The sequence below is a fragment of the Scyliorhinus torazame genome, chromosome 1 (genome assembly GCF_047496885.1).
Source record: "Scyliorhinus torazame isolate Kashiwa2021f chromosome 1, sScyTor2.1, whole genome shotgun sequence".
Classification (NCBI taxonomy): Eukaryota; Metazoa; Chordata; class Chondrichthyes; order Carcharhiniformes; family Scyliorhinidae; genus Scyliorhinus; species Scyliorhinus torazame.
Genome location: NC_092707.1, coordinates 290934736 through 290958844, shown reverse-complemented (window position 1 = coordinate 290958844; position 24109 = coordinate 290934736). Strand labels below are relative to the sequence as shown.

Genomic DNA, 24109 nt, shown 5'->3' with positions numbered 1-24109 from the left:
AGGGGTACATTCAACATAGATGTTTAAAATTATGAAGCATCTTGATAGAAGAGTTTGAGATAGAGTTGCTAATGGCATGAGAATCTTAACCACACGACACATATTTTGGTTAACTGACAAAATAATTAGAAGTCCAATGAGGAGATTTCCTTTTTAATCAGTGAGTTAGTATGATCTGGAATGCATTGCCTGAAAGAAGGTTTGAAGCAGGGTCATATGGGACAATAAAACAGGAACTACATTTCAGAAGTACTTCATTGGCTACAAAGCGCTTTGAGATGTCCAATGGTCATGAAAGGCATTATATAAATGGATAAATACCCCAAAGAAAGACATTTGAAGGGCAATGGGAAAGAGCAGGGACTAATTGGATTGCTTTTGCAAAGAGCCAATACGGGCATGATGTTTAGAATGGCCTTCTTCTGTGCTGTATCTTCCCATGAAGAAGATCAAACACTTCAGCTGAACTTTGGAATAAATTTGATCTTGCACATCTATAACGTGCTTTAAGCAAGCCAACCTGCAGCAGGCTGCACTGGTCAAGCATCAACAAGTACTTGAATCAATAAACAAATATCTTTTAAAAAGCAATGACCTTCCACCAGAATAATGGCAGCTGGTTTCACACATGTTTTTCATGAAAAATTCACACCTACTAGGAACAGATATCTCCCCCGTATATACATATTAAAAGGGAATGGAGAAGGAGAGAACAAAACTGAGACAAAACGTGAAAATGACTACACTATCGCAGCAATAACTCTGCAGTCATAACCCAAAAGCATTATCCTAGCATTTTCACGATAAACGTACCTAGAATTTGTGGGGAAAGGCTTAAAAGGGGACTTAGGAGTAATATAAATCTCATCAACTTCAATCTCAAAACAATATATTAAATCAACAAAGGAAGCAAATACATTGTCAGGATACACAGAAGCTAGGAGCAAAAAAATGTTATGCTAATGTTTCATAATATATCCTGTTCAAAAATTGCCATATTCCATAAGAGGACAAGCTGTGAAAGATACAGATCAATGCGTGAGGTGGAAGATCATCCACTTTCAATTGGACAAATTGGACTATTTCCTGAATAACATGGCTGAGAATTGGCGAAAAAAGGATGCTTGCCGCTGACTACAAGAACCTAGTGATCTCCAGAGCAGCAGCTTTCCCTCCTCCGACAGCAAAGGTTTTTTTAATGTTTCCATTCCCTTTTTTAAATGTTTCTCTATTCCTTTTTTAAATATTTCCTCGGATTTTCTATTTTTTTACAAACAATTCACATCAGACAAACAAACAAAAGCAGAAAGATAGCTAAAGGTATCAATGTACAGCAGTACAGCACAAAACAACAGCCATTACATAATTGGAAACAAATAAGACCGGATAATCAGGGACAAAATCCCCAACAAGTTCTTCCCACGGTTAGATAACAGGACACAGACAACATTATAGACCTACATCAAACCTATAGCTACAAAACAAAGTGACAGAGGAAGAAAACAATACCCCGAGAACCCCAGTACGAAGGGGGAATCGACTAACTCTTACAGCGCAATTTAAACTCTTCTCCAGATCCAGACCGGAACAGGCAGCCATCCTACCCAAAAGAGAACTGGACTCAGTCTAGGGTCTCCAATAGAAGAAGTAAAAAAGAGAGCAAGAACAAGAACCAAGGGCAAGAATTTGAACTTCTGTAATCCCATCTCCCAGACCCAGATCAAAGACAAAACAGATCATTGGACCACCAGCACAAGTACCCCCCTCAAGAGGACAACAGAATATTGTGGGACCACGGATCAAAGGAATATAAACTGGTCCTAGTCGTAAACAGGGAATACCACTCCAGGACGGGAGCGACCCCCAAACTAGGAGAGAGCCGACCACCCCTAACCCCCAGAGCCGCGGGACCACGCCCCACCCCCAACCAGGACCACTCAAAAGGAGAAAGGATTAAGCCACCCACAAGCCAGCATAGAACCGTATCCGAGTGTCCATGACACAAGGCTCATCATCCAGCATCACCACAGGAACCCTCACAGGCACCAAAACTAAGAGAGAAGTAGAAGCAATGGCTGCAAAACTTCTCAAAGGCAGAAGACGAGTGAAGAAAAAAACAAAAACCAACAGAACCCTCGGACCCACAAATCGCATCCTAAGATATTACTAGACGAGAACCGCCAAGCAACCGCCAAGTGGACCCCTTCCAACTCCCAAGACAAAAAGAATAAGAATAATTACTGGACACAATCTTCAGACCTCACCCCAAATCTGACCTCTCCCCTCTCCGAATATGGATGCCCCATGACGGCACAATGGAAGAAGAAGAAGAAATTGCTTATTGTCACAAGTAGGCTTCAAATGAAGTTACTGTGAAAAGCGCCTGTTCGGGGAGGCTAGTACGGGAATTGAACCGTGCTGCTGACCTGCCTTGGTCTGTTTTCAAGCCAGGGACACGTGTTCAATTGCAGCCATGGGCAACTGTGTGGAGTTAGTGCTTTCCCCACGTGTCTGCGTTGGTTTCCTCAGAGTGCTCCGGTTTCCTCCCCCGTCCAAAGATCATAGAATCATAGAATTTACAGTGCAGAAGGCCATTCAGCCAATCGAGTCTGCACCAGCCCTTGGCAAGAGCACCCTATCTAAGCCCACACCTCCACCCTATCCCCGTAACCTAGCAACCCCACCTAACCTTTTTTGGACACCATGGGCAATTTAGCATGGCCAATCCACCTAACCTACACATCTTTGGACTGTGGGAGGAAACCGCAGCACCCGGAGGAAACCCACGTAGACACAGGGAGAAAGTGTAGACTCCGCACAGGCAGTGACCCAAGCCGGGAATTGAACCTGCGACCCTGGAGCTGTGAAGCAACTGTGCTAACCACTGTGCTGCCCATCGGGTTAGGTGGATTGGCCATGCTAAATTGCCCCTTTTGGTTCAGAGATGAGGTACGGTGGGGTTATGGAGTTACGGGGATAGGGTGGGGCAGTGTGCCTAGTGGACCCTCTTTCAGAGGTTCGGTGAAAACTCGATGGGCTGAATGGCCTCCTTCTGCGCTGCAGGGATTCTATGGTTCTATGACAGCCCCAAGGGAGGTACCATTGCCCAAGGAGCAACAGTATACTAACAACGATGTTGAGACTGACTTTGCCCAACACCGTCACAAAGAAAAATAATAATAACTGGCTCCAAGGGCTTCTGTAACACTCCGGTCCCTGCACCCCTCCGAATCTAAACCAGTTGGCCCCGAACAGGACCAACCATCCAATACACAGAGCAACACCACACGCCCCAACAGAAGAGGGAACAAAACACTTGCGAGGGATTACCCCACCAGACACAGCACCTACCATCAAATCAAGGATATTCAGACTGACTGCCCTCAAGAGCTCTGACAACAGATAGAACAGTCAAAAAGGAGACCATGTCAGAAGAAACGGCCAAGTCCCACTAAAATGGAGTCCAACAAACCCCAGTCCTCAACAGGATAATACACAGTCTCCACCTGGGCCAAAAGAAGAAAGAGGCGCAACTAGGGGGATCTTCCTCGAATGTAGTGATGACAAAACTAACCTTACTGCTGTCTGGAGACACAGTGGCTAGTAATCCAGAGACCCAGGGTAATGAGCTGGGGACCCGGGTTCAAATCCTACCACGGCAGGTGGTGGAATTTAAACTCAATAAAAAATATCTGGAATTAATAGTCGAATCATGACCATAAAGTCATTGTCGATTGTCACAAAAACCCATCTGGTTAACTAATGACCTTTAGGGAAATAAATCTGCCATCCTTACCTGGTCTGGCCTACATGTGACTCCTGACCCACAGCAATGTGGGTGACTCATAAATGCCCTCTGAAATGGCCTTGCAAACCACTCATTTATTCATCCGCTACAAAAATATGAAAAGGAACAAAACCGAACATACCACCCAGCATCGAACCAGACACCGGAAACGGCAATGGCAAACCCAGCCTCGTCGACCCTACAAAGTCTTCCTTACTAACATCTGGGTGCTGTTTCACAGACTAGCCAAGCAACAGGCTAACATAGTCATACTCACAGCATCATACCTTACAAGCAGTGTCCCAGACACCACCATCATCATTCCTGGGTATGTCTTGTATCACCGAAAAGACAGATCCAGCAGAGGTGGCGCGGCACAGTGGTATAGTCAGGTGGGAGGTGCCCTGGGAGACCTCAACATCGATTCTGTATTGCATGAAGTCTCATGGCATCAGATTAAACATGGGCAAGAAACCTCCTGCTGATTACCATGTATCATCCATTTTGAGCTGATGAATCAGTACTCCTCCATGTTGAACACCACTTGGAGGAAGCACTGAGGGTGACAAGGGGGACTTCAATGTCCATCATCAAGAGTGGCTCGGTAACACCACCACAGATTGATCTGGCCGGGTCCTAAAGGACATAGCTGCTAGACTGGGACTGCAGCAGGTGATGAGTGAACCAACAAGAGGGAAAAACATACTAGACCTCATCCTCACCAACGTGCCTGCTGCAGAAGTGTCTGTAGACCACCGCACAGTCCTTGTGGAGACAAAGTTCCGTCTTCACATTGAGGATACCCTCCATCATGTTCTGTGACACTACTACCATGCTAATTAGGATAGACTTCGAACAGATCTAGCAACTCAAGACTAGGCCCCCATGAGGAGCTGGGCCATCAAAAGCAGAATTGTGCTCAACCACAATCTGCTTGGCCCAGCATATCCCCCTCTCTGCCATTACCGCCAAACCAAGGGATCAACCTTAGTTCAATGAAGAGTGCAGGAGTGCATGCCACAAGCAACACCAGGCATACCTAAAAATGACATGTCAACCTGGTGAAGCTACAACACAGGACTACAGCATAGGCAGCAAATAATAGGCAGAGCTAAGCGATTCCACAACAAACACATCAGATCTAAGCTCTGTTGTTCTGCCACATTCAGCCATGAATTGTGGTGGACAATTAAACAACTCACTGGAGGAGGAGCCTTCACAAATATCCCCATCCTCCATGATGGAAGCCCAGCACATCTGTGCAAAAGACAAAACTGAAACGTTGGCAACAATCTTCAGCCAGAAGTGCAGAGTGGATGATCCATCTTGGTCCCCTCCGAAGGTCCCCAGCATCACAGGTGTCAGTCTTCAGCCAATGCGATTCACTCCACATGGGATTTACTGGGAGGTGTTTAGTGAGGCTTTGGCGAAGGGAAAGCTGCTGGAGACACTGGCAAAGGCGATGATCACGTTAATTCCGAAGAACGGGAAGGACCCACTAGAGTGAGTCATGTAGGCCCATATCGCTGTTGAATCCAAATGTGAAAGTGCTGGCTAAGTTACCAGCGGAGAGGATGGAAGGATATGTTTCGGGGTGGTTGCAGAGGACCAAGCAGGCTTCGTGAAGGGTAGCCAACCGTTTAGCAATATTAGGCGGTTACTGAATGTGAACATGACCCCGTCAAGGGGACGAGTACTGTAGGTAGTGGTATCTACGGACGTGGAGAAAGCTTTCGACCGAGTGAAGTGGCGGTACCTGTTTGAGGTTTTGGGAAGCTTTGGGCCAAAGTTTGTGTCTGATGGATGTGGCACCGGTGGAGAGTGTACAGACAAAAAAATTAGTTTGGGTAGCTTTGGGATGCATAGAGGAACGAGGCAGGGGCGTCCGCTATCGCTGCTGCTGTTCGTAATGGCGATAGAGCTCTTGGCGATGGATCTTAGGGAGTCAGCGGAGTGGCAGGTGATTGTGAAAGGGAGTAGGGAACACCGGGTGTCGCTGTAAGCAAACTACCTGTTGCTGTTTGTCTCAGACCCATAGGAGAGTATGGAGAGAATTATGGCTTATTGGTTTGGGGCCTTCTCGCGCTAGAAGTTCAATGTGGGAAAAAGCGAGGAGTGTCCAGTGAACGAGGTGGGTCGGGGGGCCAATATAGGGGTGTTGCCATTTAGGGTAGCCAGGGATAGGTTTAGGTATCTGGGGGTCCAAGTGATGGGGATCGGGAGACGATGCACAAATGGAACTGAACGAAGTTGCTGGAGGAGGGCAAGAGGAATTTAGAAGATGGGATACATTGCACCTGACACTGGTGGGAAAGGTCCAAGTGGTGAAAATGAATGTCCTGCCCAGATTCCTATTCGTATTCCAGACCCTCCCGATCTTAATTCCAAAGGCCTTTTTTCGGAAGCTGAAGCTGCGATCTCAGTTTATTTGGACGGGGAAGGTACCCAAGTTAAAGAGGGTCTTGCCATTACCGAATCTGCTGTACTATTATTGGGAGGCAAATGTGGAGAAAGTGAGGCGTGGTGGGAAGGAGAAGGGTTAGAATGGGTTAGGATGGAGGAGGAGTCTTCTAGGGGGGTCCAGCCTGATGACCATGGTAACAGCAGAGCTACTGCTGGCACTGAGGAGGTATATTGAGAGCCCGATCATACAGACCACGATTTTGGTGTGGAACTAGCTGAGGAGACACTTTAGGATGGAGGGGATATCAGTGTTAACACCGCTGTATGAGAACCATGGATTCAAACCCGGGGAAACGGGTGAGATGTATAGGAGGAGGAGAGATGTTGGACTGGTGATGGTGTCGCTCTTATTAGCCTTAGTTTAATTAGTTCTAATTACGTCACCTTTGCTCATGAGTCGCCAGGTATCTTTCTGATACCGCCACGTGGTTCAAGCTCGAGTTATGATTAATAAGTCAGCACACCGCTTAGTAAGATTGAAATCATTTATTGTATACAACAAGTAATGCTTACACAATAATGCTATTCTCTATATTAAAACCTATCACTACTGGCCAATAATTAGCTTTAGGAAGGGCCCACCAGGTCAGGGAAACAAAAGGCTTATCCAATCGGATCTGGCCCGCGGGATTCAAAAGGCTGATACAGGTCGATGGCTAGGAGTCTCTATCGGGTAGCGATCGCTGGAGTCAAACTTACGCTTTTTGATCGATGCTCTTGCGAAGGTCGCGAGCAGGCGAAGATGAGAGAGAGAGAGATCTGAACTTGGCCCCGTACTTTATAGGGCCCAGGGGCTTCCCGCCTCTCGGGGCGGCCCTTGACCCTGAGTCCCAAGTGATTGGACTTGTTCCCAATCACTGGGTTCGATACGTCCAATAACGGGGCGATTCCTTGATCGGGGGGTGGTCGTTCACCTGTCTTTGTTCCGGCCACTGCAGGCGCCGACAGGTCTGGCCCGGCATTCAATTGCTAATATGTTGCAATTGTTCCCGGGGATAGACGATTAAACTGTAGATGTCTGGGTTGATGTGCTGCTAATGGTCTTGAGTATCGCTCTGGGCCGACTTCCCCAGAGCCGAATATGCTATTCTGGCTGCAGCTGTCCGTTTGTGTCCTGTAGGCTGCTTTTCCCATCAGCCTTTTTGGTGAACCATTTTAAATCGGGTTTTAGGTGGCTACAGTCCCTCCTTGTGATCCTAACGCGAAGCGTGAAGGATCACATAACTTTTGTCCTTTTCGTTCCCTGTCCGGGGGGGGGATACCTCCTACATGGCCACTACTCTGACCCTAGCTATGCACAAAAATTTACCTAAACAATTCTTGGGGGCGCTATGTCAGGCAGGGGCATGGATTAACAATTAAACTAGGAACCTCTAATTTTTTTACCTTAATACGCTATACTCCATAAACATTGCATTATACTATCTTCCTAAAACATACAACAATAATCACAACATTTAATATACTGTTTCCTGACTTGGCAGTCAAGCTCAGGATCATACATTTTTTTTTGTTCATGACAAGGTTTGTACATCTCTTTATTTACAGTAGTAACGCAAGTGAATGCTCTTTATTATTCTGGTTTCATAGGTCTCGGGGGTCTGGGGTCTGGTCATAACCGAATATAGGGGATCGGATTCGATATACCGGGGTTCGAGCGCGGTACGCTCTCCTTTTCCACTTACGGAGGCGCATGGTCTGTACTGCTCAGCAGAGTATGGCCAATGCTAACAGTGCCTCGATAACGTACGACAGGGAGTACCAAGTTATGAACTTGGCACACCAGGATAATGCAGCGTGGCTGGTGACTGGGCCCTCGGTACTGTGGGGCAGTGAAACATTAACGGCAGGGAGGTTTGGAGTAATGGGGTCCGCGTTCCCGCGCAACCAAATGTCCAAAATGATGTTGAGCACGATGACCAAAGTCCTCATGGTTGTCCTCTTTCTGTTCTTTCTCTGTGTTCGCTGTTTTTCTCCGGTCTTGGAGCTTCTGGAGTTCTGTAAGACAAGCATAGTATCTGTAACTACCTTGGTTTAATATCCGGTGTGTTAGTGTGTCTGTCCTTGGGGCCAATTAAACCCTTATAATTGGTCACAATATGTGACTTCTCCCCCATTTTTTTTTTTCAAAACAAATGTTAGGACACGGCACACTTCCCAATGGTGGACCAGTGCTAAGTTTAGCATCCAAATGTTCTAGGATGTAAATAGCATTTGGCGGCAACCCAAAGGTTGCCTAAATAAATAAAACTGTTTTTGAAAGGAAAAGGTCGAATGAGGTGCGTATGGGCCGCGACGGGTAAGGTTTGGATGGAGTCCCCGGGTAGGACGGCTATCAATACCGTATGTCCCCTACCCGAGCGTTTTTGACCAACCGAGGGGTCCCCAGGCAGGGCGGGTCTCACGCCATTTCTCCACTGCCCGAGCAACCGACAAGAACGGACAAAAGTGTAGTCATCATGGTGGGGTTACTGTTCTGAATCTCCCGTCAAATCAGAAGAGCAGTTACGATCGGGCGTCTGATACCCGAACAAGTATCAGCTGAAAAGCTAGTTCCTCTGAACAAGCGTCTGGTGTCGGTGGGTGTCTGAGGCAAGTCCTCAGAGGTTTCAGCTGAATGGGCGTGTGGCGGTGAGAACATTCTCCTGTTGGACGAACAACATTAAACAAACATACAAACAACGGAAAATATCCTGCAGGTTCCATCAGGAAGGACAACACTTTTCACCAAGTGTCTCCTTTAAATCATCATGTGGACACCTCAGTTCTCTGTTGCGAACAGGGTCGCAAAGGGGTTGGCGGCTTGGGAGTCAGACCTGAGGTTGTCACCTTCTCCCGGGTGCCAAACTCTGGAGTGAATTAGGGCGGAAAGGGCTGCGTGGTGAGAGTTGGGGTCGCTCTCGTCGTTGCGGACGAGTCTGCAGGAGTTGTCGCGGTGCCAATGAGTTGGGTCGAGTTGGGTGGGAACAAAGTTGAGGTCGTCTGTGTGGTTCGGTGGTCGGTGGTGTGGTTTATTGTTGAGGAAGGGGTCACTGGAGTCGAAGTCGGAGTTGCTGGGTGTGGGACCAGGATAGTAGGGAGGCGTGCTGTGGCTGTCGTCAGAGTCACAGTCGCTGTCTCTGCTGCTGCAGTCTGTGGGCGTTCCGGGGCGGAGTGTAAAGTTTGTGGGTGGAGTCGGGGGCGAGTCCGTGTCTGGACTGGACGTGGAAGGGGTTGGTGTGGTTACGTTGGCTGCGGGCGGGGTTTGGTCTGCTGCGTCAAGCATGCCGTGGTGGGCGTGGTTTGACTGCACTCCGTAAACCTTTAGCTGGTTTATGTGAAACCACGCAGTCTTATCATTTTGGTATTTGATTTTGTATACCGATGGGCTTACTTTATCCGTAATGGAGTACGGACCCGAGTATTTCGGAGACAGAAATGTGCTGGGGTTATACGCAGACAATATCACTTGTCCTATATTATACTCCGTTGCATGTACTGCCTTATCAAAACAGGCCTTGCTCTGTTTTCTTTTAGTGCCCAGTTTAACAGCGGCTGCTAACTGAGCAGTTTTTATATTCGCAAGTAATTGGTCAACGGCTTTCTCATGGGTGAGGGCCGTAACTTCAGGGCTGGTCAGGTCTAAACCCAACAAGTACTCTGTCCCTTTCATGGGGCATCCGGTCATGAGGGTGTGTGGGGTAAAACCTGTGGAGGTGGAAACAGTGTTACGCAAAAACATCAGCGCAAAGGGGAGGACCGAATCCCAAGTGGTGTTATTCTGCTGGACCATTTTCCTAAGGGTGGTTTTTAGGGTCCGATTCATGCGCTCCACTATACCACACGACTGAGGGTGGTACGCAATGTGAAATTTTTGGGTTATGCCAAATATCGTGAGGATGTTCTGCATGACCCGTCCCGTAAAGTGAGAACCTTGGTCCGATTCAATACTATGGGGGAGTCCCCATCTTGTAAAGATGTGGTAGGTTAGGATTTTGGCTGTGGTTTTCGCGGTGTTGGTGCGGACTGGAAATGCTTCCACCCACTTTGTAAAAGTGTCTATGACCACCAGAACATATTTATAGCCATTCCTGCAAGGGGGCAATGGACCTATGAAATCGATCTGGAGGTTAGTCCAGGGGCCGTTAATGGGTCGGGTGTGGCTGAGTTGTGCCTTTTTGGCATATCTATCTGGGGTGTTCTGAGCGCAGATGAGGCAGTTCTCGATGTGATGGGATACATCCTCTTTGAGATTAGGCCACCAACAAAGCTGTTTGAGGTGGGTTGCGGTGGGTTCGATTCCCTGGTGTCCATGACCATCATGGAATAAACAGATCATTTGATTCCTATCCTGCTCAGGAACTACGTAAAGGGTGTCCTTTAGCACCACACCGTCATGTGTGGTTATTGTATTTCTGTACCTCTCGTATGAGGCTGGAAACCTCCCTTTCACGATTTCAGTGAGAGCGCTATCCTGCTTCTGGGCCTCTACTAGTCGCGCAGACTAGGACTCGATCCTAGTCTGCGCGACCTGAACTGCACTCACTGGCGCACTCACTGGGGCGCACTCGGGGGGCTTCCAAAAATACCCATGCCTGGATCCTGCCTTAGCCAGCGCGTCGGCTTTTAAATTTCCAGGGGGGGAGGAACGATGGTGGCTGCGGACTTTTATAATGCCAAAAGTCCTGTTCTTGGCTTTTTTCAGAATATGGCGGAGTAATGGGGCTGAGTGGAGGGGTTTGCCAGCCGCGGAAACAAATCCTCTCGTTTCCCAGAGGGGCAGAAATTCAGTGAGGCTGTTGCATACGTATAGACTGTCTGAATATATGTCTGCTGGGCTGGGGAAGGAATCTGGGTGCTCCACAATGTAAGCGATGGCCGCAAGCTCTGCTGCCTGCGCGCCTAAGTGTCCGGGTAATTTTAATGCGATTTCCTTGAGGGCGCGTCCCTGCGCGTCCTCCACATAAATCCCACAACCTGTTATGCGCTGCCCATCCAGGATCGTGGAAGATCCATCCACATAAATCCTAATGGGGTCACACGTGTCCGGGTGAGGGGGGTTCTGAGATGGAGTGGCTAGTTTTCTGGGGGATGTTTTGGCTATAAAGGGGCCTGTATTATGGTGGGGCGAGATGATTTCACACTCATGGGGGGTTCCAGGGTACTGTAGGTTGTCCGCTAAGTATGTGTGAGTCTTTGTCCATTTTACTGTGATGTCCCGTCCTTGTAAGAGGGTCCACATAGCAGCGCGGATTTGGCTGATGGTACCGTCTTTAAGTCGTCCGTCTAGTAAAAGTTGGGTGGGGGTGTGCTCGGTCAAAATGGTGATGGGGTTCAGTCCGGTAATGTATGAGAAGTACTGGACTGCCCAGAAAACTGCGAGCAGATGCCTCTCACAGGCTGAGAATCCCTGCTCCACAGCATCTAAAATCCGAGAGGCATAAGCCACGGGTCTTAGCTGGTCGTGCCGTTCCTGCAGGAGCACGGCTGAAAGGGTGCGGTCTGTGATCGCTACCTCTATGGCGTATGGGGAAAGCGGGTCGGGAACCTGTAGTGCGGGGGTGGCTATGAGCGCCTGTTTTAATGATTCCACAGCATCCGTATGCTGCAGAAGCCATTCCCAGGGAGTTCCTTTTTTCAGGAGGTCTGAGGTCTTCAGGGCGCTGGCTTGCTGGCGAAACCTTCAATGTGGTTTCGGCAGTAGCCAACCAGTCCTAAAAATGACCGGAGGGCTGAAACGTGTTGGGGAAGGGGCAACCTAGCGACCGAGTCAATTCTTTTGTGCTCGATCTCGCGTTTGCCGTGTGTGATAATTGTACCCAAATATATCACCTTTTCTTCCAATATCTGGGCCTTTTTGGTGTTTACTTTACAGCCAATGGAGTGTAGTAACTCCAGGAGTTCAGACAGAAGCTCAATGTGCTCTTCCTTTGTGTCTGTCTGCAGTAGTAGGTCGTCTACATACTGTATCAGACATTCGGGGTGAGAAAATTTTGCTAGTCCATTTGCCAGCTGTCGGTGGAAAATGGAGGGGGAGTTGTGGAAGCCTTGTGGCAGGCATGTCCACGTGTACTGCTGCGCTCTGAAAGTGAAGGCAAATTTATATTGGCACGCCTTTGCCAATGGAATGGACCAGAACCCATTACTGACGTCCAAAACCGTGAAATATCAGGCATGGAGTCCCTGTTTGAGCATGGTCTCGGGACTTGTTGCAACGGTGGGGGCTGCTGCGGGGGTGACTTTATTGAGTTCCCGATAATCAATGGTCAAACGCCATGATCCGTCGGGTTTCCTTACTGGCCAAATCGGGGCATTATTAGTTGAGGCTACCGATCTTAGGACGCCCTGCTCTAATAAGCTTTCTATGACCTTTAAGATTTCTCCCTCTGCTTCCAGGGGAAATCCATACTGTTTTTGGGGGTCTTGGGTCCGGTCCGGTTATTTGTACGGAACCGGTCATCCGCCCACAGTCGTGTTTGTGGGTGGCGAATGCTGCCCTGTTCTTTTGCAGGACTGCCCTAACCTGTCGGTCCGTGCTGAGGGTGCTGGGGTTGAACCAAAACTCGCCTACTGCGCTAATTTTGTTCATATAGTCCCCTATATTGAGCATTGAGGGGGCTCTAGCAGATTTCGCCATCTTCCAGACACACTGGTTGACTGGATCGAAAGAGAGGTGATGAGAGTTCATAAAGTCTATCCCCAAAATGTGCTCTTCTGTTGGGGGCAGGTCGACTAACACTACGGGGTGTTTTGTATTAATGGTGCCGATCTGGATGGGCACAGGGGTCGTGATATGTCCCTGTTGTGAGTGGCCTGTGAAGCCACTGAGGGTGATAGTGGCTGTGGTGGGCCACGTGTTTTTACCAAGGGTGGAGGAATTTAAGGTTGTGCGGGACCCTCCTGTGTCCCAGAGAAGCTCGATCGGCTGTCCCCTAACCTTTGCTGCGACTACGGGTCGTCCTGACCTATCCCAAAGGGTATCGCAGACCCAGCTGGGGGAGCCTGTACACCGTCAGTCCGTTCCGGTCAAGTCTGTCTGGTCGGACTGGGCGTTAACGTTATGTATGGGCTCGGCCTTTTTCTTATTGAGAGTGCCTGTCTGTTGGTCTCTCTGTGGTTTTTTAGGGGCCTTGCATTCTTTGGCAAAATGTCCCAACTGTCCACAATTGTAGCATTCTTGCGGTTTTGCTGGGGGCCTGCTCTTTCCCTCGTTTACCCAGGCGGGGTTGTGGAGAGTGGTTCTTACTGCCTGCACGTCTGCGGCGGCTTGCTTTTCCTCAGGGGTTCTAGCTGCGGGTTTACTGTGAGCCGCTTGTTCCCAAACACGGGACAATCTTTTGACCACCCACTTCTCATTATTAACCTCCTCCGATGGGTCATAATTACTACAGGCATTCTGTCCTGCTTCCGTGGCATGGGAGATAAGGGTGCGGGTCCATTTGACCATATTATCTGCGGACAAATGGGCACGGTCTACATTTCCGAAAACGGCTTCAAAGTGAATCCACAAGCGTCCTGCGAACGCTGTGGGGTGTTCAGACTTTTTCTGTCTGCACTTATTTAGACCGTCTACGGGGTCGCCCCGATTGTACCCGATCGCATCCAGGATCGCGGTATGCATTTCTGCAAGGGTGCCTCCTCCTACATTCTGTGGGTCGGGAAGGGCTGCTGCGACCGATGGGTCTAAGCTGAGGAGCGTGAGCTTTATCTGCTCTTTCTCATCCAGGCCGTACATGGTCGCCTGGTGTTTGACGGTGGCAAAGAAATGGTGTGGGTCTGAAGCGGGGAGGAACGGTGCGATTTTAGCACACGCGTCCCATAATTGGGTCACTGTGAGGGGGGTGAAATATAAGACTTCCGCCTCGTCTGCTGTGGCGGTGCGGTGGGTTGTTACAGGGTTCATGGGAGCCTGTATTACCTGCTGTGTGGGGGGTGGGGGTGCTCTCCTCCTTTGGGGTTTTCCCTGCGCACATGCTCCCTGAACATATCTCTGCGCTGTCTCTTGCAGTTCTTCCCAATCAGGGTCGTCTTCCTGGTCTAAACTTTCCCCAAAGGTGTCTTGGAATCCCTTTTGGACAGAAAGCATTGCTTGCAGGTCTGCAATTTGCTTTTGGCACTTTGCATGGTCTAAGGTACTCTGCCTTTGTTCCGTGGCTGCAGCGTGGAGCACTCTCAAGGCTGCCTTGAGATCACTACATTGCTTCTGTAGTGTCTCCACCTGCTTCTCCGTCTCTTTCTTAACCAGGATGGCACGCTGCGTGTCCTGATAAGCCTTCTCATACTGGGATTGAAAACTGCTTAAATGCGCCAGACAAGACTGGTGACCCCGTTTGGCATCAGCCACCTCTTTGGCCTTGGCTTCTAACTGCCTTTTCAATTCCAGGTTTTCCTTTTCCATTTAGCATACATCGATTTTACTCATACGATGTATGCCCTCTATTTCCTTTCGGAGCGTCCTGACGACCTCCTCTGTGCCTCGCAATTGTGCCATGCAGGACACGATTGCCATCGGCTTGCGCGCTTTCGCTAAGCTTTTCTTATGGATTTCACTCATGTTCTCCCACCAAGTATGCCCTATACTTCCGGGACCTGAGTCGTCGTTATTACAGAAACCGCTCCACACGGGCCATCCTTTACCCTGCAGAAATTTGCGAATTTCCACTTCCCAAATGGGACACTGTTCCACTCTAACGCTGCTGATCGGTGCGACCGCAAATTCTTCGGGGTTCATGAGGCGTTGCATTGCCTGCATGGCTATCTCTCTTATCTGCTCGTTACGTTCAAATTTGGAACAGGGGACTAAGGTGGTGTCGTAGATGCGGGTACGGCTTGCGCTAATTTCCAAAAATACAGACTTCCGACAGTTTTGACGCAACAAAATCTATCAGTTTTACCTTATAACCCTGTTAGTTACGCATGCATACACACACTTCCGAATTATGAATTATTAACCAGAACCGCTTGAACACTTGTGGGGTTTTTTTGTTTTTGTTTCCGATTGGATTCTAATTCAAATTGTTGGGGTTCTCCCGGAGTGGTTTTCCACTTCTATGTCGGGTCCCGGCGGAGTCGCCAATTATGTTGCTCTTATTAGCCTTAGTTTATTTAGTTCTAATTACGTCACCTTTGCTCATGAATCGCCAGGTATCTTTCTGATACCGCCACGTGGTTCAAGCTCGAGTTATGATTAATAAGTCAGCACACCGCTTAGTAAGATTGAAATCAACGGTCATTTATTATATACAACAAGTAATGCTTACACAATAATGCTATTCTCTATATAGAAAACTATCACAACTGGCCAATACTTAGCTTTAGGAAGGGCCCACCAGGTCAGGGAAACAAAAGGCTTATCCAATCGGATCTGGCCCGCGGGATTCAAAAGGCTGATACAGGTCGATGGCTAGGAGTCTCTATCGGGTAGCGATCGCTGGAGTCAAACTTACGCTTTCTGGTCGATGTTCTTGCGAAGGTCGCGAGCAGGCGAAGATGAGAGAGAGAGAGCGAGATCTGAACTTGGCCCCGTACTTTATAGGGCCATGGGGCTTCCCACCTCTCGGGGCGGCCCTTGACCCTGAGTCCCAAGTGATTGGACTTGTTCCCAATCACTGGGTTCAATACGTCCAATAACGGGGCGATTCCTTGATCGGGGGGTGGTCGTTCACCTGTCTTTGTTTTGGCCACTGCAGGCGCCGACAGGTCTGGCCCAGCATTCAATTGCTAATATGTTGCAATTGTTCCCGGGATAGACGATTAAACTGTAGATGTCTGGGTTGATGTGCTGCTAATGGTCTTGAGTATCGCTCTGGGCCGACTTCCCCAGAGCCGAATATGCTATTCTGTCTGCAGCTGTCCGTTTGTGTCCTGTAGGCTGATTTTCCCATCAGCCTCTTCGGTGAACCATTTTAAATCGGGTTTTGGCCAAATTAATAGGGAATCAGCCATTTTAGGTGGCTACAAGGGCGAGGGATCCATATCTGAGGAGAGGTTTGCAAGTCTGGAAGAGCTGCGGGAGAGGGTGAAGCAAATTCAAACACATGCAAGTGAGGGACTTTGCGCAGATGGCATGGAGAGGGTTTCCCAAGCTGCCAAAATATGCCCTATTGGAACGGTTGCTGCTTCAGTATGTGGAATGGGAGAGTAGGATCCGGAACATGCACGGGTGGCTGAGGCGGTAAAAGTGGTCAGGATCAAGGAGAAACGGGAGGATTTGGAAGTTGGAGAGATAGGATAGACATTGTGGAGTGAGGCACATGTCAGGGTGCCTTGTCACATGACCACTATCTATGACTCTGATTCTGTGAAATCTTACCTACTATTCCTTCCTCCAAACCATTAAAGTAAATAGTGGACAATTGCAGTCCAAGAACTGATCCCTGTGGTACTCCACTAATTAGATCTTTCCACTCTGAAAAGGACCCATTTATTCCAACTCCCTATTTTCTATGCTGGTTTTCAATCCACGCTCACGCACTTCCTCCAATTCCATGGGCTTTTACTTTACATACCAGCCTCTAACCAGTGCCACCTCATCCTCACCCAAATTCCTCAGGATAGACGACAGACCGTAGAACAGGAACTCAACAGTGCGGAGGCAGCCTTCCACCAAAGACGGTGCTCTCTCTGCTACAAGAACATCCTTGTGTGCTGCCATCGCCTCCATAAAGATGCTTCACAACTCTTGAAACATCCTGCACCGCAGAGCCAAAACTATCAGACGGATCGCCTTCGCCGCTAGCAACCATCATCCATCGGTGTGACCGTATCATTAGAACAAAGAACAAAGAAATGTACAGCACAGGAACAGGCCCTTCGGCCCTCTAAGCCCGTGCCGACCATACTGCCCGACTAAACTACAATCTTCTACACTTCCTGGGTCCGTATCCTTCTATTCCCATCCTATTCATATATTTGTCAAGATGCCCCTTAAATGTCCCTATCGTCCCTGCTTCCACTACCTCCTCCGGTAGCGAGTTCCAGGTACCCACTACCCTCTGCGTAAAAAACTTGCCTCGTACATCTACTCTAAACCTTGCCCCTCTCACCTTAAACCCATGCCCCCTAGTAATTGACCCCTCTACCCTGGGGAAAAGCCTCTGACTATCCACTCTGTCTATGCCCCTCATAATTTTGTATACCTCTATCAGGTCGCCCCTCAACCTCCTTCGTTCCAGTGAGAACAAACCGAGTTTATTCAACCGCTCCTCATAGCTTATGCCCTCCATACCAGGCAACATTCTGGTAAATCTCTTCTGCACCCTCTCTAAAGCCTCCACATCCTTCTGGTAGTGTGGCGACCAGAATTGAACACTATACTCCAAGTGTGGCCTAACTAAGGTTCTATACAGCTGCAACATGACTTGCCAATTCTTATACTCAATGCCCCGGCCAATGAAGGCAAGCATGCCGTATGCCTTCTTGACTACCTTCTCCACCTGTGTTGCCCCTTTCAATGACCTGTGGACCTGTACTCCTAGGGCAGCAAATTTCTCAAAGACAGCTGTGCCGTCAAAGACAACACATCACTATGACTCCCGCCACAAATCAACGAGGATTAAAGCATATTGTCTCAACACAAGAAGTGCTGAAATATTGACTAACAAATCTCAGTACCTAGTAAAAGCCATGTAAATCAAAAAAAGACATGAAAGAGATGTGCACAAGGGTAAAAACAAAAGATTGAAAGATGAGCAGAGCCAGACCTTGTGAAAGCTCAGCCGCCCCCGCGCTCACATCACATAATCCCCATCTGACAGCAGTTTAAATCTCATGACTGTTGTGTTTGGTGTTCGATGTCTAGCAAGGAATCTGCCAAATGACTTGAGACAAGTCCAAACCAGGATCTTTATGGAATCACACATGGTAAGTTAGCGATCTGTTACAAAGCAAGTTATCATGGAGTTTCTTTGTACTCCCCTGGAACTATACCTAGGAACGACAGTCCACTTGTACGTCTTACAACTATCTGTGTTGACCAGATGTGCCCCCACTTATATCGGAGTGCCTTGTCACATGATTACTGTCTTGAGACCGCATGGTGTGTCTGCACTGCCGTCTGCTGGTTGAAAGTCACACCACCAGCCATATATGATATTGCTTGCAGGCATATCACCACAATGCCAAGTCAAGGGGATGTCTTGGCATGTAGCAGTAATGATGTCAGTAAACAGGTAGACAACCAATTAAAGTGAAGCATTTACCTACGGAAAACAATGAAGTTAAAAGCACTTTAAATCTTTCACTTTAAATTTTCAAATGGCAAATTAATGTAAGATTGTATAATATAGAAGGAAAAGAAAGATAAAATATTTTTAAGAGGAAAACTGTTGAAGAATATACAGAATGTGGAGAAATGTGACATTCCACAAACATAAAATTAGCCTTTCTGAGACAGTGAAGGTGTCCAGCGGTAATTATGAAGGAAGTTAATACACCATTTACACTTCATTCAACACGGTGTGACACTATTCAGGGATTTTACAGTTAAATTATCAGAGTTAGATTGGGAGTCCTTGATTCCAGAGATTGCAGTCTTTTGGGAACCTCTACAGCTTCTTAATGGGCCTGCATATGAAGAGATGCAGGCCCACTAACAACAACTGGACATTATTCTGTACATGCCTGAATTCTGAAATTGTAGCCAGTTTAAAAGGAGTAATAATGGCAAATGCTGACAGTTTCAACACCATTACCGCAGCAAATTCCTGGCTGATAACAGGAGCTGTGGAGAATCAGATAGATTTGGGTGTCCAGCTACACAAATCACTAAAAACTAGCATATAGAACACATGTAAAACGTAATCAAAAAAGCTTACGGAATACTAGCTTTTAATCGCAAGGGTAATAGAATACAACGGGGAGGAAACAATGCTTTAGCTGCAGAGAGGCTTGGTCAGACACGTTTGGGAGTACTATGGATCTCAGTGCTTTAAACACGGTGGTGGGTTTTCACTCAAGTCAGAGATGAAGTTGAGCAATACGTTTATAAATTAAAATTGCAAACCTTTCTCCAGCCCAGCCATAACACATGTTAATTCAACAGCTGTGACAGGTAACAATGGTCTTAAGGTGCAATGCTTAAAAACATTTAGTCTCAACAGTCAGTTCACAACTCACTTGGCTTGTCTGTCCATGCTGGCAACTCTCAGGCTTTCCCATCTAGAATTAAGCAACGCCATCTGCTCTCTGATCTCATTCTCTTCCTCGTCTGTCAGATTGCCCTGTGCAATAAGCTGATTTCCAGCCTGGAGTACATTGCCCACATTACTCTGATGGGCAGTCAGCTCCATCATAAATCCCTGGGTCAGAAAGAATGAAAATAACAATTAAATTGGGGACTACATGTTTGACAAAATCTACCATTGACTGAGAAATGTAATCATACCCACCAACCATTCGAAACCCAATAACAAAGGTCACTTTGGTGCACAAAACTAATCTCAGGACGTATTTTAATTTACCTTGGGTTCTCACGTTGTGTGCTTCGGCCAATTCTGACTTTTAAAAATAAATTAGTTTTCAGCCTAAATAGCAAATATTATGGAATAAAAAATGTTCCAGGCCCCAAAAATATATCGCTGTAATTTTAAAAAAATCAAACCACACCAACTTTTCAATCCATTATTAAGACAATATCCTAGGTTGTTACAGCCTCCCTCAATGAGGTAAATCAAATTGATGTTCTAGAAAGTCATACCGCTGCACAACAAACTCATTGAACGCTGTCCTGCAGATATCATGGCCATTTCCATTTTTTAAATTAAGAAATATTTTATTACTGGCTGCTAGGTATTTCCTCTGCTAATAGCAATGGTTAACATGTTTATATACAATTACTTTACATGATATTTTGACACAGGTACTAACACATTTAAAGGGGGGGAAGAGTGCATGGGGAAAGGAGGTAGGAAATACTTAGAGATTTGTTTCTATGTCACCATATTAAATTTCATGAGTTATTAAAAATGTTTAAAGATCAATAAAGGGTTACTAAAAAGTAATAAAAGAGCAATGGTAAATTAGGAAAGAAAACTCGCAAAACATAAAAAAAGGATAGCAAAGGTTTCTATTAGTGAATGTTGGTCCCTTGGAGGGTGAGACCAGGAAGTTAATAGTGTGGAACACAAATGGTAGAGACACTAGTACCATCCCAATAGTAACAGGTAATGCTGAGGTGAAGGAAAGGGAGGAACTACATCCTAGGCTCTTAAAAGTGGTGGCAGAGGTAGTGAATACACTGATTATAATAGTCCAAAATTCCCTGGATATAGAAAGGTTCCAGTGGACTGGAAAAATGCTAATGTAACATCCTTATTCAAAAAGGGAGGCAGGCAGAAAGTAGGAGACAATAGTAGACTACAGAAAGTAGGAGACTATAGTTTAATATCTGTCGTTGGGAAATTGTTAGAATCCGCTATTAAGAATGTAATAAGCACATTTGGAAAGTTAAACACGATTCATCAGAGTCAGCATGGTTTAATGAAGGGTAAATACTGTTTTGACTAATTTTCTAGAGTTCTTCGAAGATCCAACAAGCTAAGTCAATAATACTGTGGGCTAAGACAGTTGGCTTGTAATGCAGAACAAGTCCAGCAGTGCGGATTCAATTCCCGTTCCAGCCTCCCCGAACAGGTGCTGGAATGTGGTGACTAGGGGCTTTTCATAGTAACTTCATTGAAGCCTACTTGTGACAATAAGCGATTATTAGTAATAACTATTATTAGTACAGGTTCAGTTGGCAGATTAGGAAGGCAAATGCAATGTTAGCATTCATGACAACAGAGCTAGAATACAAGAGCAGGGGTGTACTGCTGAGGCTGTAAAAGGATCGGTCAGATCCTATTTGGAATATTGTGAGCAATTTTGGGCCCGTATCTAAGGATGGATATGCTGGCCTTGGGGAGGGTCCAGCAGAGATTCACAAGAATGATCCCTGGAACAAAAGACTTGCCATATGAGGAGCGGTTAAGGACTCTGGGTCTGTACACGTTGGGGTTTAAAAGGATGAGGGGCGATCTCATTGAAACTTACAGGATACTGCGAGGCCTGGATAGAGTGACCATGGAGAGGATGTTTTCACTAGAAGGAGAAACTAGAACCTGATGACACAGCCTCAGACTGAAGGGACGATCCATTAAAACAGAGATGAGGAGGCATTCTTGAGCCAGAGGGTGGTGAATCTGTGGAACTCAGTGGCGCAGACGGCTGTGGAGGCCAAGTCACTCAGTGTCTTTAAGACAGAGATAGATAGGTTATTGATGAATAAGGGGGGCAGGGGTTATGGGGAGAGGGCAGGAGAATGGGGGTGAGAAACATATCATCCATGACTGAATGGTGGAGCAGACTCGATGGGCCGAATGGCTTAATTCTATCCTATGGGCATCTGGTATATCTGGACCTCCAGAAGGCATTGATAAGGTGCCACACAAGAGGTTAATACACAAGGCAAGATCACATGGGATGAGGAGTAATTTATTAGCTTTGATAGAAGTCTGGCTAACTGACAGAGAGCAGAGAATCAGGATAACTGGCCCCAACTATTTACAATATATATTAAAGACTTGGATGTAGGAATAAAAGGCACTATCGCCAAATGTGCAAATAACACTTAAATAGGTGGAATAGTAAGAAATTTACAAATGGATGCAGATAGTTTAGGTGAGTGGACCAAAATTTGGCAGACGGAGTTTAAAGTAGACAAGTGTGAGATTATCCATTTTGGTCAGAAAAATGGAAAGACAATTATTATCGAATTGGAGAGATACTTCAGAGTGCTTCAGTGCAGAGGGATCTGGATGTCCTTCTGCGTGAATCGCAGAAAACTAGCCTGCACGTACACCAGGTAATAAGGAAGGCAAATGAAATTTTGGCCGTTATCGCTAAAGGAATAAAGTACAAATTAGGGAAGAGTTGCTGCAACTGTACAGGCAATGGTAAGACCACACCTGGAGTACTGTGTGCAGTTTTGGTCCCCTTATTTGAGGAGGGATGTAGTTCCATTAGAGGCAGTTCAGAGGACGCTCACTAGATTGATCCCAGAGATGAGGGGTTTGTCTTATGAAGGGAGATTGAGCAGTTTAGGCCTATACTCTTTATAATTTAGAAGAATGAGAGGAGAACTAATTAAGATATATAACCAACTCTCGTTGGTTCTGGCAAAGCTTAAACAACATAACGGGCTACAAAGTGAAGCTGAGCAGAATCTCTGGCAGCAGCGCACATCTCCGCGATGAACTGAATGCATTCTATGCCGGGTTCGGGCAGGAAACCATCAAACCGCTTTCAATTGCCCCAGCAGCCCCGGACACACTCATACCCACCGTCACACTTCCGAAGTCAGATCGGCCTTCTTGAGAGCGAACCCTCGGAAGGCGACGGGTCCGGACGGGATACCTGGTCATGCACTCAGAGCCTGCACGGACCAGCTGGCAGATGTGTTCGCGGACATATTTAACCTCTCCCTACTCCATTCCGAGGTCCCACCGGCTTCAAGAAGACCACCATTATACCGGTGCCAAAGAAGAACGAGGCAACGTGCCTCAATGAATATCATCCGGTGGCCTTGACATCGATCGTAATGAAGTGCTGCGAGAGGTTGGTCATGAAGAAAGTCAACTCCGTATCCCCAGAATGCCTAGATCCACTGCAATTTGCATACTGCCGCAGCAGTCCACAGCAGACACCATCTCCCTGGCCCGACACTCATCCCTGGAGCATCTCGACAACAAGGACTCCTATTTATTGACTACAGCTCCGCCTTTGACATTATAATCCCAGCCAAGTTCATATCAAAGTTCCAAAACCTAGGCTCCTCACTCTGCAACTGGATCAACTTCCTGACCCATAGACCACAATTAGTAACAATAAACAATGCCTCCTCCATGATAGCTTTTAATACCAGGGCCCTGCAAGGCTACTTAGCCCCCTACTACACTCCCTATATACACATGACTGTGTGGCAAAATATGGCTCCAACTCCATCTACAAATTTGCTAATCACACGACCGTAGTGGGTTAGATCTCGAACAATGATGAGTCAGAATACAGGAGGGGAGATAGAGAACCTAGTGGAGTGGTGTAACGACAACAACCTCTCCCTCAATGTCAGCAAAACTAAAGAGCTGGTCATTAACTTCAGGAAGCAAAGTATTGTACACACCACTGTCTGCATCAACGGTGCCGAGATGGAGATGGTTGACAGCTTCTAATTCCTAGGTGTGCACATTACCAACAATCTGTCCTGGTTCACCCACGTCGACGCTATGACCAAGAAAGCACAACGGCGCCTATACGTCCCCAGGAAACTAAGGAAATTTGGCATGTCCATTGACCCTTACCAACTTTTCAGGTGCACCATAGAAAGCATCCTATCTGGCTGCATCACATCCTGGTATGACAACTGCTTGGCCCAAGACCAGAAGAAACTACAGAGTCGTGAACGCCGCCCAGTCCATCACGCGAACCCGCCTCCCATCCATTGATTCGGTCGACGCCTCCCGCTGCCTTGGTAAAGCAGGCAGCATAATCAAAGACCTCTCCCACTACTCACTCATCCAAACTTCTTCCATCGGGCAGGAGTTACAAAAGTCTGAGAACACGCATTAATAGATTCAAAAACAGCTTCTTCCCCGCTGTTACTAGACTCCGAAACAATCCTCTTATGGACTGATGCACTTATCTGATCTCTTCAAACATCTTCTCTACGGAGTAGTACTACACACCTGTATGCTTCACCCAAAGCCTGTGTCTATGTATTTACATTGTGTATTTTATGTTTGCTGTGTATTTTATGTTTGACCTATTATGTATTTTCTTTTCATGGAAGGAATGATCTCGCTGAGCTGCACACAGAACAATACCTTTTCACTGTACCTCGGTACA

General features: G+C 47.0%; 1 protein-coding gene across 5 annotated transcripts in view; it reads right to left on the bottom strand.

Moving 5' to 3' along the window:
* Positions 1-24109, bottom strand: part of utrn (utrophin) — a 770758-nt gene that overhangs the window by 558102 nt on the left and 188547 nt on the right. For all 5 annotated transcript variants that reach the window (XM_072507465.1, XM_072507476.1, XM_072507484.1 and 2 more), the window contains exon 11: positions 19346-19527. In XM_072507465.1, the coding sequence (XP_072363566.1) occupies positions 19346-19527 (182 nt within the window). The remainder of the gene's footprint in view (positions 1-19345; positions 19528-24109) is intronic.